Source organism: Thalassophryne amazonica, chromosome 10 (assembly GCF_902500255.1).
Source record: "Thalassophryne amazonica chromosome 10, fThaAma1.1, whole genome shotgun sequence".
Lineage (NCBI taxonomy): Eukaryota > Metazoa > Chordata > Actinopteri > Batrachoidiformes > Batrachoididae > Thalassophryne > Thalassophryne amazonica.
The window spans coordinates 117,232,741-117,248,550 of NC_047112.1; the positions used below are offsets into that span (position 1 = coordinate 117,232,741).

At 42.5% G+C, this 15,810-nt stretch overlaps 1 protein-coding gene across 1 annotated transcript in view; it reads right to left on the reverse strand.

The window, feature by feature from the left end:
* Positions 1–15,810, reverse strand: part of LOC117519401 (BTB/POZ domain-containing protein KCTD1-like) — an 86,180-nt gene that overhangs the window by 33,573 nt on the left and 36,797 nt on the right. Inside the window, exon 2 of the mRNA XM_034180753.1 lies at positions 9,919–10,063. Within this exon, the coding sequence (XP_034036644.1) occupies positions 9,919–10,063 (145 nt within the window). The remainder of the gene's footprint in view (positions 1–9,918; positions 10,064–15,810) is intronic.

The following is a 15,810-nucleotide window of genomic DNA, read 5'->3' on the forward strand; positions in this document are numbered from 1 at the left end:
ACTCTGCAATAATAACAGAAGCACTGAGCGTTGTGTACACTGCCGCAAATACACCTGTGGCAAATGTAGGAAAGACGCATCTTGGGAATGTGAAAACTGCTAGTTATGACAACTGTATGCTACATTGTGTGCTTTGTATAGTCTTTCTATCGTAATAAGCCTTTTCTTTGGGAGAAATAAAATTTTGTTTTCTTCCTGACATTATACCTTCTGTTCCATGATGAAATGTTTTTGTTGTTGGTGCTAATCCCAGTTCTATGACATTGTGACCTTAGTACAGTACATTGTCATTGTTATTGGTGTTTAGCCTACAACCAAATTACCATTCATGAAGGATTTTCATCAGAAATACTTTTGCCCTTCTTAAAATGACACAATTATTACAATAAGTGTTTTTATGACAAATAGAAGACATATCTTGGATCAAATGATAAAAATAGAGTAAAACTGTTTGTTGGCTAAATAAAATATGAAATAAAAATGGTTACTCTTAGTACATGAAATAAGATATGACCTCAATGAAATTGACTTCAAAATTAATAACGTTGCAGGGGCAGTGGTGGCAGACTCCAGCTGAAAAAATACTTTTGCACTTAGGCTTAATCAGACATGGCAGAGGAATGTGGCCTATTGTTTCTATGGAATGTACCCAGCCCTCAATATTGATGAACAGCTGGTGACCTCCATCCTGCAGAGAGTCAACCCACACAAGGCAGCGGGTCCTGACGGGCTCAGAGACAGGGTGCTAAAAAAAAGCTACTCTCAGCTGGGTGGGACTCTTGCCAGGCTGTTCCAGCTTCTCCTGGATTCTGGCTCTGTTCCCAAGCAATGGAAGGAATCCATCATAATTCCAACCCCCCCCCCCCCAAAAAAAAACCCAAAACATGTGCCAGTAGCCTTAACATCAGTGCTGTAGAAATGTATGGAGAGGGTCCTGTATAAACACCTTATAAACCTACTGTCTGAAAAACTGGACCCACTCCAGTGTGCCTACAAGGCAAAATAAGGTGTGGAAGATGCAAGTCTCACCCTTTTAGAAACCATCACCAAACATCTGGACTCTGCACACCCACATATGAGGATTTTATTCATGGACTTCTCAGCTTTTAATACCATAAATACAACACCAATTCCAATGAAGTTGAGACGTTGTGTGAAATGTAAATAAAAACAGAAAACAATAATTTGCAAAATCTCTTCAACCTATATTCAATTGAATACACCACAAAGACAAGATATTTAATATTCAAAGTGATAAACTTTTTTGTTTTTGTGCACATACAAGGTGGGCCAATAAAATGTTACCACTTTTTGATCGTACACAAGTTTTTGAAATGAAAACTTATTCGAACATTTTATTTACAGACTTGTAACAGAAGCATCAAATTAACATTTGATACCAAAGTTTTCCCACTTTGTCTCTGGTTTTCTGCACAGTTCAATAATTGATGACATGTTCAATCCAAGCTCCTCTTGTTTGAATTACAGCTGCAATACGCACATTGAAGTTTGTGATGACATTGCCACACATCTCAAGAGGGATTCTCTGAATTTCCTGACGGATGTTGGTCTTCAGGGCCTCAATGGTCTGTGGGTTGTTGTAGTACACTCATATTTTGTACAAATTAAAAGGTGGTAACATTTTATTGGCCCACCCTGTATTTGCTCATTTTGAAATGGATGCCTGCAACACGTTTCAAAAACGTTGGGACGGGGCAACAAAAGACTAGGAAAGTTGATGAATGTTTCAAAGAACACTGAATTGGAAACAGGTGAGTGTCATGATTGGGTATAAAAGAAGCATCCCCAAAAGGCTCAGTCATTCACAAGCAAAGATGGGGTGAGGATCACCACTTTGTGAACAACTGCATGAAAAAATAGTCCAACAGTTTAAGAGCAATGTTTCTCAACATTCAATTGCAAGGAATTTAGGGATTCCATCATCTACAGTCCATAATATAATCAGAAGATTCAGAAAATCTGAAGAACTTTCTACATGTAAGCGGCAAGGCTGAAAACCAACACTGAAGGCCCGTGACCTTCGATTCCTCGGGCAGCACTGCATTAAAAACCGACATCATTGTGTTAAGGATCTTACTGCGTGGGCTCAGGAACACTTCAGAAAACCATTGTCAGTTAACATAGTTCGTCGCAACATCTACAAGTGAAAGTTAAAACTCTACCATGCAAAGCGAAAGGCATACATCAACAACATCCAGAAACGTTGCCATCTTCTCTGGGCAACGCAAAGAGAAAAAGTGTGCTGTGGTCTGATGAGTCCAAATTTCAAATTGTTTTTGGAAATCAGTGTGCTCATGCAGATGTTCAACCCGCTGTTGTGCCTGATGTTCGGGAAAATGGGTCTCTCCGTCTCCTCCTCCTCCTTTCTGTGCAACTCAACAGCTGACAGTAGCATGAATATGGGGGGTGTATGGAGACAATTCACCTGATTCACACGCAACAGCACGGGACATTATTTTTGACCGTGTATAATGGCTTCTGATAATTTGCCAGTGACATGTGCCATTAATCATAACGTGTGGTAACAGGTTGCAACAGTTCCTGAGGAATGCAAGTACAAACAGAATGCAAGAAAGCAAGAGTGGAACCAACAACAACCTGGCAATGACTGACACAAAGGGCACATGTTTTAAATATGCCAGTAAATTGCTGGGGATAGAAGGATATGTGAGAGTATGAGGAATGAACCTGGAAGAGGTGAAAGAACATTAACAGGTGAGTGTAACAATGTGATGTCTTCTGCACAGAGCTAACATGGAGCACACAAAAAATTGCTGCAGTGAGGGGAAGAAAACAAGCATAAAGTCAGTGAGCAGGAGAAATGACAAAGCAGAGCGCATGAGGGGACTAACTAAAAGAAGGAACTAAAAATAATAATAAGAAGGAAGGTTGCACAAAAGGCATGCGCATATGCAAGCGTGTGAACTATGACAATACCCCCTGCAATGAACATCACTGGATTTTCCACCAATACCAGGGTGAGTATGGTAGAAATCATGAATGAGGGATTGATTTAGGATCTTTGAGACCAGCTCCCATGAATAATCTTTGGGTCCACAGCCTTGTCAGCCTAGTTAATGCACGGCCAGCAGATGTTTAACCGTGAACGCTGGAGCTCCACCCACCACCCTGACTGGTATGGGCTCTGATACCAGAGACCACAAGCGGCTACAAAAGATGTGAAAAGTATTTCGAATAGTGAGCGGCTAAGGCTGTGAAAGGCAAAATGCAGTGTGACTCAGAACCTCGGCTACAGCATGAAACATGGAGAGGTGAATGCACTGTTCTAGTTTTATTTGTTATCTATCATCCTTGTGGTCGTTACTGTGAGTTTCTCTGTGAATTTTCAGACCTTTTGTCTGACTTAGTGCTTAGCTCAGATAAGATAATTATAGTGGGCGATTTTAACATCCACACAGATGCTGAGAATGACAGCCTCAACACTGCATTTAATCTATTATTAGACTCTATTGGCTTTGCTCAAAATGTAAATGAGTCCACCCACCACTTTAATCATATCTTAGATCTTGTTCTGACTTATGGTATGGAAATTGAAGACTTAACAGTATTCCCTGAAAACTCCCTTCTGTCTGATCATTTCTTAATAACATTTACATTTACTCTGATGGACTACCCAGCAGTGGGGAATAAGTTTCATTACAGTAGAAGTCTTTCAGAAAGCGCCGTAACTAGGTTTAAGGATATGATTCCTTCTTTATATTCTCCAGTGCCATATACCAACACAGGGCAGAGTAGCTACCTAAACTCTGTGAGTGAGATAGAGTATCTCGTCAATAGTTTTATATCCTCATTGAGGACAACTTTGGATGCTGTAGCTCCTCTGAAAAAGAGAGCTTTAAATCAGAAGTGCCTGACTCCGTGGTATAACTCACAAACTTGCAGCTTAAAGCAAATAACCCGTAAGTTGGAGAGGAAATGGCATCTCACTAATTTAGAAGATCTTCACTTAGCCTGGAAAAAGAGTCTGTTGCTCTATAAAAAAGCCCTCCGTAAAGCTAGGACATCTTACTACCCATCACTAATTGAAGAAAATAAGAACAACCCCAGGTTTCTTTTCAGCACTGTAGCCAGGCTGACAAAGAGTCAGAGCTCTATTGAGCCGAGTATTCCTTTAACTTTAACTAGTAATGACTTCATGACTTTCTTTGCTAACAAAATTTTAACTATTAGACAAAAAATTACTCATAACCATCCCAAAGACATATCGTTATCTTTGGCTGCTTTCAGTGATGCCGGTATTTGGTTAGACTCTTTCTCTCCGATTGTTCTGTCTGAGTTATTTTCATTAGTTACTTCCTCCAAACCATCAACATGTCTATTAGACCCCATTCCTACCAGGCTGCTCAAGGAAGCCCTACCATTAATTAATGCTTCGATCTTAAATATGATCAATCTATCTTTATTAGTTGGCTATGTACTACAGGCTTTTAAGGTGGCAGTAATTAAACCATTACTTAAAAAGCCATCACTTGACCCAGCTATCTTAGCTAATTATAGGCCAATCTCCAACCTTCCTTTTCTCTCAGAAATTCTTGAAAGGGTAGTTGTAAAACAGCTAACTGATCATCTGCAGAGGAATGGTCTATTTGAAGAGTTTCAGTCAGGGTTTAGAATTCATCATAGTACAGAAACAGCATTAGTGAAGGTTACAAATGATCTTCTTATGGCCTCAGACAGTGGACTCATCTCTGTGCTTGTTCCGTTAGACCTCAGTGCTGCTTTTGATACTGTTGACCATAAAATTTTATTACAGAGATTAGAGCATGCCATAGGTATTAAAGGCACTGCGCTGCAGTGGTTTGAATCATATTTATCTAATAGATTACAATTTGTTCATGTAAATGGGGAATCTTCTTCACAGACTAAGGTTAATTATGGAGTTCCACAAGGTTCTGTGCTAGGACCAATTTTATTCACTTTATACATGCTTCCCTTAGGCAGTATTATTAGACAGCTTTGCTTAAATTTTCATTGTTATGCAGATGATACCCAGCTTTATCTATCCATGAAGCCAGAGGACACACACCAATTAGCTAAACTGCAGGATTGTCTTACAGACATAAAGACATGGATGACCTCTAATTTCCTGCTTTTAAACTCAGATAAAACTGAAGTTATTGTACTTGGCCCCACATATCTTAGAAACATGGTGTCTAACCAGATCCTTACTCTGGATGGCATTACCCTGACCTCTAGTAATACTGTGAGAAATCTTGGAGTCATTTTTGATCAGGATATGTCATTCAATGCGCATATTAAACAAATATGTAGGACTGCTTTTTTGCATTTATGCAATATCTCTAAAATCAGAAAGGTCTTGTCTCAGAGTGATGCTGAAAAACTAATTCATGCATTTATTTCCTCTAGGCTGGACTATTGTAATTCATTATTATCAGGTTGTCCTAAAAGTTCCCTGAAAAGCCTTCAGTTAATTCAAAATGCTGCAGCTAGAGTACTGACGGGGACTAGAAGGAGAGAGCATATCTCACCCATATTGGCCTCTCTTCATTGGCTTCCTGTTAATTCTAGAATAGAATTTAAAATTCTTCTTCTTACTTATAAGGTTTTGAATAATCAGGTCCCATCTTATCTTAGGGACCTCATAGTACCATATCACCCCAATAGAGTGCTTCGCTCTCAGACTGCAGGCTTACTTGTAGTTCCTAGGGTTTGTAAGAGTAGAATGGGAGGCAGAGCCTTCAGCTTTCAGGCTCCTCTCCTGTGGAACCAGCTCACAATTCGGATCAGGGAGACAGACACCCTCTCTACTGTTAAGATTAGGCTTAAGACTTTCCTTTTTGCTAAAGGTTATAGTTAGGGCTGGATCAGGTGACCCTGAACCATCCCTTAGTTATGCTGCTATAGACTTAGACTGCTGGGGGGTTCCCATGATGCACTGAGTGTTTCTTTCTCTTTTTGCTCTGTATGCACCACTCTGCATTTAATCATTAGTGATTGATCTCTGCTCCACTCCATAGCATGTCTTTTTCCTGGTTCTCTCCCTCAGGCCCAAACAGTCCCAGCAGAAGACTGCCCCTCCCTGAGCCTGGTTCTGCTGGAGGTTTCTTCCTGTTAAAAGGAAGTTTTTCCTTCCCACTGTCGCCAAGTGCTTGCTCATAGGGGGTCGTTTTGACCGTTGGGGTTTTTCTGTAATTATTGTATGGCTGTTGTGAAAGTGTAGGAACACGGACCCACAACAGGGGGCGCAAATGAACGGACAATGGAGGAAGTCAAATAACAACACTTTACTGTTGTGAATAAGCACAACAAACACAACAGATTACAATAATAGACAAAGAAGTCAATTCACAAAATGTGTCACGTGGGCAGGCTCGAAGATAAGAGACGTCTGTCCAAAGCAGAACCGGAACCACACGATTTCCTCCGCCACCGAACCCTGGGAATACTGGAGCCGCCAAGTCCCGAACTCCCAGGTGGCCACTACCTCCGCGTGTCGGATCTGGTACTACTGGCGAGGAACAAAAACAGTTAAATGTGGGTGCGTTTGCACCCAGCAACACGTATGGCGGGAAAACCACCTCCACCTCTCGTCGGAAGAATGTCTGCTATTCAACGCACAAAAGTAACAAAGTGTTAATGTCAAAAAGACAACACAGTCGGCTGAGTACTGTACCTCCTAGGTAGAGCGATATCTCGGCAAAGAGGTGGAGATGTCGTCTTGCTGATATACCACTGCTGATCAGATGATTGGTGACAGCTGTCGTAGGTGATAAGTGACAGCTGTCACCCCGGCTGCTCCTGTGAGGCGGCAGCGCCCTCTGGTGCCTGGAGCCCGCACTCCAGGGAAGGCGGCCTCTGGTGGTGGTGGGCCAGCAGTACCTCCTCTTCAGCGGCCCACACAACAATGGCTTTGCCTTACAATATAAAGCGCCTTGGGGCAACTGTTTGTTGTGATTTGGCACTATATAAATAAAACTGATTTGATTTGATTTGATTCTATTTATTTATTTATTTTTGTCATTATTATTATTATCATTTTATTTTGCCATTATTGGGAATAGTGAGATCATACAAGTGGCTGAGATGAGTTTCCTCCACAAGGTGGCTGGGCGCTCCCTTAGAGATAGGGTGAGGAGCTCGGTCACTTGGGAGGAGCTCGGAGTCGAGCCGCTGCTCCTCCACGTCGAAAGGAGTCAGTTGAGGTAGCTCAGGCATCTTTTCCGGATGCCCCCTGGACGCCTCACTGGAGAGGTGTTCCAGGCACGTCCCATTGGGACGAGGCCCCGGGGAAGACCCAGGACACGCTGGAGGGACTACATCTCTCGGCTGGCTTGGGAACATCTTGGGGGTTCCCTCGGAGGAGCTGGGGGAGGTGTGTGTAGATTGGGAGGTCTGGGCGGCTTTGCTTGAGCTGCTGCCCCTGCGACCCGACTCTGGATAAAGCAGAAGAAAATGGATGGATGGATGGATGGGAACAGTGGGGGGATTTCTACAGTCTATTCACATGGATAATAGCAAGATAATAAGAGCTGAACACTTTGTGTGCAAATGTGGCATTTGTGTTCAGCTGCGAGTGGACCCTTCAGTGAGAAACCAACTGCGACACAGTTGCTTGTTCACGTGTTTGGCCGCTAAGTTGCGTCTCCAACTGCTCTCCAACAGTCTTGCACCCAGTGAGATAGAACCCTTAAGGCCCCTTCACACTTCACACGAATGAGCAGGAATGAGGCCGAATCGGGCAGAATGGGGAAAAAATGCCAAAGGTCAAGATGCATTCAGGAGGGACAGGCAGTCAGACAGCAGTGCATGTATCCCGTATGACCACTTAGAATGTGGGTGGATCCTCCCTTGACTGAGACGTGCACAATTGTGTGTAGACGCACACATGCACGTTGAACATTGGTGGAACAGAGTATGACCACATACACTGCTGTGAGACGGCACTGAGGTCCAGCTGTTGCCTGATGCCCAGAAGTCTGGAAGACAAACATGGGGAGCATGTGGCCATGTTCAGCTGTTTAACAGTCCGGGGTCTCCATTGTCTTATTGTGCGCTTCATAATGCACCACACATTTGCAATGGGTGACAAGTCTGGACTGTAGACAGGCCAGTCTAGTACCCGCACTCTTTTATTACGAAGCCACGTGTAGAATGTGGCTTGGCATTGTCTTGCTGAAAGAAGCAGGGACATCCCTGAAAAAGACATTGCTTGGATGGCAGCATGTGTTGCTCCAAAACCTGGATGTACCTTTCAGCTTTGATGGTGCCATCACAGATGTGCAAGTTGCCCATGCCATGGGCACTAACACACCCCCATACCATCACAGATGCTGGCTTTTGAACTTTGCACTGGTAACAATCTGGTTGGTCTTTTTCCTCTTTTGTCCAGAGGACACGTCATCTATGATTTCCAAAAACAATTTGAAATGTGGACTCATCAGACCACAGCACACTTTTCCACTTTGCGTCTGTCCATTTCAAATGAGCTCAGGTCCAGAGAAGGCGGCGGAGTTTCTGGATGTTGTTGATGTTTGGCTTTCGCTTTGCATGGTAGAGTTTTAACTTGCACTTGTCGATGTAGCGACAAATCAAATCAAATCAATTTTATTTATATAGCGCCAAATCACAACAAACAGTTGCTCCAAGGCACTTTATATTGTAAGGCAAAAGCCATACAATAATGACAGAAAAACAGAAAACTGTGTTAACTGACAATGGTTTTCTGAAGTGTTCCTGAGCCCACGCGGTAAGATCCTTTACACAATGATGTCAGTTTTTAATGCAGTGCCGCCTGAGGGATCGAAGGTCACGGGCGTTCAATGTTGGTTTTCGGCCTTGCTGCTTACGTGTAGAAAGTTCTCCAGATTCTCTGAATCTTCTGATTACTGCAGATGATGGAATCCCTAAATTCCTTGCAACTGAACATGGAACGTTGAGAAACATTGCTCTTTAACTGTTGGACTATTTTTTTCACGCAGTTGTTCACAAAGTGGTGATCCTCGCCCCATCTTTGCTTGTGAACGGCTGAGGCTTTTAGGGATGCTCCTTTTATATCCAATCATCACAATTAGTGTCCTCAGTTCCCAAACGCTTATTGAGTGTTGTTATAAGGAAAGGTGATGTAACACAGTGGTAAACATACCACTGTCCCAGCTTTTTTGAAATATGTTGCAGGCATCCATTTCAAAATGAGCAAATATTTGCACAAAAACAATAAAGTTTATCAGTTTGAATAGTTTGAAATATCTTGTCTTTGTGGTGTATTCAACTGAATATAGGTTCAAGAGGATTTGCAAATCATTGTATTCTGTTTTTATTTACATTTTACACAACGTTCCAACTTCATTGGAGTTGGGGTTGTAAAATCAAATCTTCACAGTGTCTTGTGATAGAATCACTACAATGATTGGTCCAAGATGATGGCCGCATTTCTTGTGCCACAGCAACCAATGTGGCATCTACTCTTCTTTATAATGTCTATGTCCGTCAACCATCAGTTTGTGGCTTTTAACGATGGTTTGTGGCTTTTTCCCCACTGCGGAGATTTTTTTGTTGCATTTCCAGTTTGTGCCTTTGTCTCCTGTTGGTTTGTGGCTTTTTACGATGGTTTGTGGCTTTTCCCCACTGCAGAGATTTTTGTGCCCTGTCTGGTTTGTGCCTTCATCTACCATAGAGCGAGCCTCGCACTGCTTGTGTGGCACTCTGTTTGTATAACAATTAAGCATAACAATGAAATAACCAATAGAATAAACTAAGAATAATAACACGAAGGAGGCTGCACACTGGCAAGCACATGTGCAAGCATACAACCTGTGACACTGGTGTAGACTAGAATGAATTGAATAATATTGTTAGATTTAACCCATTGTAGTACTCTGTGCTAAGACCTTATCAAAGCTCTAGATAGATACTCACTTTGAAGTCATCTGGGATGAGGAGTTTTGAGGTTCGGAGGAAGTTAAGTATGTAGCGGAACATGGGGCCATCTCGATCAATAAAGTAGTGCTGCTTCAGACTGTCCAACACTATGGGCTCACTTCCACCAAAAAGACGACCAATCCTGACAAAGAAGAGAGAAGGGCCTTATCAGTCCATAGTTTTCTCTTTATTAACCAAACCTTCTGTAACCATCCTCCTTGTTGTGGTACAGCCCTTATTGCAGGGTTTATGTGTGGATTGGGGGATTTCTGGTTGCACTGATTTGTTTTATGTTTTACTTCCACCACCACCTCCTCTATACCACTTCATCATGAAGCTGTATAACTGGGGATAATGCAAAATATGCACTATGTACATTTCTCCAATCACAGCCAGATTTCGGTTTTGCTCACTCTTCTTCTTTGTAACAAATTTTAATATTTAATTGGCCATACAGCGGCACCATTAAAGTAAAGAATTTAAATATTTGATGATTTGGAGAGCACCTGTTGGGAAAGTGTAGGTACACGGACCCACAACAGGGGGCGCAAATGAGCGGACAATGGAGGAAGTCAAATAACAACACTTTACTGTTGTGAAAGGGCACAACAAACACAACAGATTACAACAATAGACAAAAGGTCAAATCACAAAAGGTGTTGTGTGGGCAGGCTCGAAGATAGAAGACGTCTGTCCAAAGCAGAACCGGAACCACACGATTTCCTCTGCCACCAGACCCCGGGAATACTGGAGCCGCCAAGTCCCGAACTCCCAGGTGGCCACTGCCTCCGCGTGTCGGACCTGGTACTGCTGGCGAGGAACAAAAAAACAATTAAATGTGGGCGCGTATGCACCCAGCAATCCACACGGCAGGAAAACCAACTCCACCTCTTGTTGGAAAAAGAGTCTGCTATACGATACAAAAAAAAAAGTCACAAAAGGTTACTGTTGAAAAAAATCTCACAGCCAGCTGAGAACGTTACCTTCCTGGTAAAGCGATATCTCGGCAAAGAGGTGGAGATGACGTCTTGCTGATATACCGATGCTGATCAGATGAGTGGTGACAGCTGTCATAGGTGATGAGTGTCAGCTGTCACCCCGGCTACTCCTGTGAGGCGGCAGCGCCCTCTGGTGCCTGGAGCCCGCACTCCAGGCAGGGTGCCCTCTGGTGGTGGTGGGCCAGCAGTACCTCCTCTTCAGCGGCCCACACAACAGCACCTGCATGTTCACAATAAATTTATGTAATAAAATACAAGTTAAGACAATACTGAATTGAATATGAAATTGAATTAAACCTCAAAAAAGGGCACCACTTGCAGAGAATCAATGCAGAGGAACATTAATTTAACAACATAAATCAGTCTCTGATCTAAGGTCATGATTTCTCTGATGCAATTGATCAAAACTCTGTTTCAACTGAGCACAATAAAAACCACTGGCATAATATTTACACATTTATTTACATATATACAAGAGATAAACAGATGACATTTTGAGAAGATGAATTTCTGGTTTTATTAAAGAGACAATGTTAATCATGAGACATTAAAAGATAAAGCAGTGAAGGATAAAGTTAAGGATTTAAAAGGGAATAAATATGATTAGAATTTTGATGAATTTGGGTTCACCAATTATTATTGTTATTATTACGAAAATGACCAAAAACAACATATTTAAAGAAAACCATTTTGCATCCCTTTTGCTGAACCGTCAGAGGTTCTGATGACTGGCCCAGTCAGATTTCTTGATGGGCCTTTGCGGCCTGGGTCTGGGGTTGAACCGCTGCTTTCCCCAGTGATCATAAGCATTGGTTTGGCTCGTTTTGCCGACAGGACAGACCAAAGGTTTTGGGGGCCATCAGTTGGTTCCAGTTGACCCAAGGATGAAGACTTAGGTGTTTGTTCTCAAAAGAATGCTCTGTCAACTTCAAAAACATGTGGAAGACCGAATTAAAGTCTTTGTCAAGACTTAGAAAATTTTCACGGCTGGAGAGCGAGAGTTTAAAAGTTACAGGGAAAAAAGAAAAACTCTTTCAGCAAATTCGCTCTTAATCTGAAAAACCCAGCAAAGAAAGTTGCCTGTAAAAGGCAGAAAACTTTACTTAAACCTTTAAAAAGTTATCAAGAGTGGCGTGTTACAGTCGAGCAAAACATGAGACCAGACACCTAAGTGGCTCTACTCTACTCTATTCTACTCTTCTATTCTACTCTTCCTTTTTCAGATATTTAGATATACCTTAGTATACACTAGTATAGTTCTACCTTAGAACTAGAATATATTATAGAAGACATACCTTACTGAATTTTCATGAAACAAAAGAACAAAAGTCACGTGGTAAATCTTTAGCAAAGACAGGCCACAAGTAGCCGCAAGAGTCTGTCTGACAGCCAATGAACAATGTGAACCAAAAAATGAAGAGAGGTGGAAGAGCCAGGTAAGAGCGTAAGCGAGCAAGATGGCTTTGTTCTGGACCTTTTAAAGAGAGCTCTACGTCACTATGCCTCGCCCCTTTTGTGTGGGGTTTCACTTGCAGGGAAAGTCAGATAAATGTCATGTATGAGTGTTTCTTTTTATTCACCTCTTTTTGCTCTGTATACACCACTCTGCATTTAATCATTAGTGATTGATCTCTGCTCTCTTCCACTGCATGTCTTTTTCCTGACTCTCTCCCCTCAGCCCCAACCAGTCCCAGCAGAAGACTGCTCCTCCCTGAGCCTGGTTCTGCTGGAGGTTTCTTCTTGTTAAAAGGGAGTTTTCCTTCCCACTGTTGCCAAGTGCTTGCTCATAGGGGGTCGTTTTGACCGTTGGGATTTTTCTGTAATTATTGTATGGCTTTTGCCTTACAATATTAAGCGCCTTGGGGTGACTGTTGTGATTTGGCGCTATATAAATAAAATTGATTTGATTTATACTGACAGATACTGTTCTGTTATCTACAACAAATATGATTCCTGAGTTTTCTAAATACAACCTAACAAGCAATTGATTAAAGGAAAAATGTTTCACCATGAAAAAGCATTAATAAGGCAAGAAATAACATTTGACATATATCAACAGTTAAATAAGGCTTTACCTGAAATAAAAAAAATGTCACAATTAGATTGGAATATACAATTTGTCTTTTGATTAATTATACAAACAAGAAAAACATTATAGCTTTATACTACAAAGCAGTTGTGTTCTTTCCCCTGTTGACCTCCAGAGGAGCTATGGTTCTGCCCCAAATGCTAGATATTAATCTGTAGCCATCTGTGGGGAGTCAACTTTGGTTTTATGGCTCTTATCTTGGAGGGAGAAGCTTTCTGGCATGGACCATCTCTGGTTTAGGCAGGTTTCTTACACCTGTCTGATAACTTATGCTGACTAGAGTTTGACCCATTCTGGCTTTCAGGAGAACCTTTGAAATAGGATTGTGTGGTGGAGAGTGACTGCTCTTGTAAGATGGGGAGTGCTTGAAGATGACTCCATAGGAATTTCACAGAAAACCTCCCCTGTGAAACTGTGACCTTCAGGTCAAATGATAACACAGTCCTTTCAGTTTAAGGGTCCAGTCACACTTAGACCCCCGTCCCACATAGCATGAATGAGGCAGAATGGCATCAGAATGAGGAATCCCAAAACGTGCAGTCCAAAATGTCAGGCAGCAGTTTCAGAAGTCTATATGGGCAGGCCCATTCTAGAAGCTGCTTTGAATGCACATGTGCAAAACACTTGTGGTGCAGTCCATGTGGGACACACATCCAACAGCAGTCTATTTGCAGTCTCAGCCCAGTCCCACTGCAATCTACATATTCATATGGTGTTGTAACAGCATTCGGAAAAATCAGATTGTGGTTGGGGGAACCCCGACACATCAGGCACATCAGATACTGCCAGCATGTCCCGTTTGTGTCATATACATGCACCTCCACTGGATCCTGATCAGGGAGTGCAAAGGATATGTTGATATGGCACGCATCCATCATGTGCAGTGGACGTGAACATTGTGCTATCAAACTGAAAGCACAGTCTGTCACTGTGAGTCTGTGTGTCATTGTGCATGTTAGAGGCTCGACACAGCGCCCACAATGCAGCTGAATGGGATATCACCCCTGTAATACACAGATTATGACAAATTTACCATCTAACTCTGTCAGAGCAATGATGGTAGAACTGTTTCACCAGCCCATGATGCTCATCACCTAGCCAACACCATACCTACAGTGAAGCATGGTGGTGGCAGTATCATGCTGTGGGAATGTTTTTCAGTGGCCAAAACTAGGAGACTAGTCAGGATTGAATACAATAATTTTTTTGTCATTTTCAAAAAGTGTTCCATTCAAGAAATGTCTCCGTTCTCACAAATCCAGTGAAACTGCATGAAAATGCTGTAGTACACATGCCAGGCCTGTATGTAGCGCTGTAACACTTCTACAAAAAATGGAGAAGAAGACGTGGACCTAACAACGAATGTTAAAATTTTAGAAACTGGCTCACAGATTAAATAAAGTCTTTTAATCTGACGTGTTCCCAGGATTCGTCATCACAGACGAAAACTGTTCTCCATGTGACACCCTTGTTTTGGAAGATGACGTCTGGAAATGCATTAATTCCTTATAATGGAAATTACTTGTTATGTTTTGGGTTTTTTTTTAAAGGGGTTTTTAAGAAGTCCCTTGTCTGTCTGCTCTGGGTGAGTTTCTCAACCTGCTTTGTCCAACCACCAAGAAGAAGAAGAAGAAAACCCAAAATATGCTAAATTACATTGTAAACCTGCTCAGAGATGTCCAGTCATCCCCAGTGAGAGCAACAGTGGGTGCATGTTTTAAAGTTGTAGCTTTTACAGTCTTCTCCTTTATGGTGCGTCATGAGGCACCAAAAAGGAGAGGTGACGTGCCGCCATTTGTTGTGATTCTCAGAATGTCTCTCAGACCGACTACAGTCTGTAGCAATCCATTTCCCTATCCCATTTGTGAGCTTCTCTTGCCTTTGTTTATCTATAGTTCTGTCACACACTGCATCTAACGTAGTCTGCCGAAGCCTCGCACCGCAGTGTGTGTCGTTGAATGATTTGCTGTCATCAGCTGTGTGTGCTGCATTTAGGTGATATTTAAGAGTTGAAGTACTCTGCTGATGAAAAAAAAACAACTGCGTTAACATGTGCTAAAAAATTGTCTGCGTTAATTAAAAAATGCGTTAACGCAATAATAACATGTTAACTTGCCCAGCCCTAGTTTTTTCTTCCCCCAAATGGATGCCTTGAAACATCAACACTTTATATCTGTCAGGGCGGGCGGTTCCCCGACACCAGGAGTGGTTGGACCCGCGAAGCAGACTCCCAGACTTGTTTTTGGCATGTGAGTAATCATGGTCTTTATTCCATGCTCAGGTTCAGCACACCGGTGATCAGTCAGCGGAGCAGAAGCACAATATGGATTTGGCAAGAACGCAGTCATATTCAGGCAGGATTCACAGGCACGAGCAAACACAGTTATCAAGGGTGAGGCAAAAAGGCGTGGTCGAGGAAAACAGAGCAAAACACGGTACACAGCAAAGCAAGAAATCAGGACAAAATACACAGGCTGGGATGTGTGCATAAAGCGACAACAACCTGGCAGTGAGCTGTGAGACTGTGATGGTTTAAATAAGGAGCAAACAAATTAGGGTGATGTGAAGCAGGTGTGTGGAAGTCTCTGGAAGGGGGCATGACTGGGGAGCCAAAGGTTGTGCAGAGTACAAGATAGTGAAGGAAGGAAAGCACAGAGTGGAGTGAAGTAACAGACAAAGACACATGAGCTGGAGAAAAGAGTGTTGTTTGAGCCGCTGAAGAGGAGGTACTGTTGGCCCACCACCACCAGATGGCGCCCTGCTTGGAGTGCGGGCTCCAAGCACGAGAGGGCGTCGGAGCCG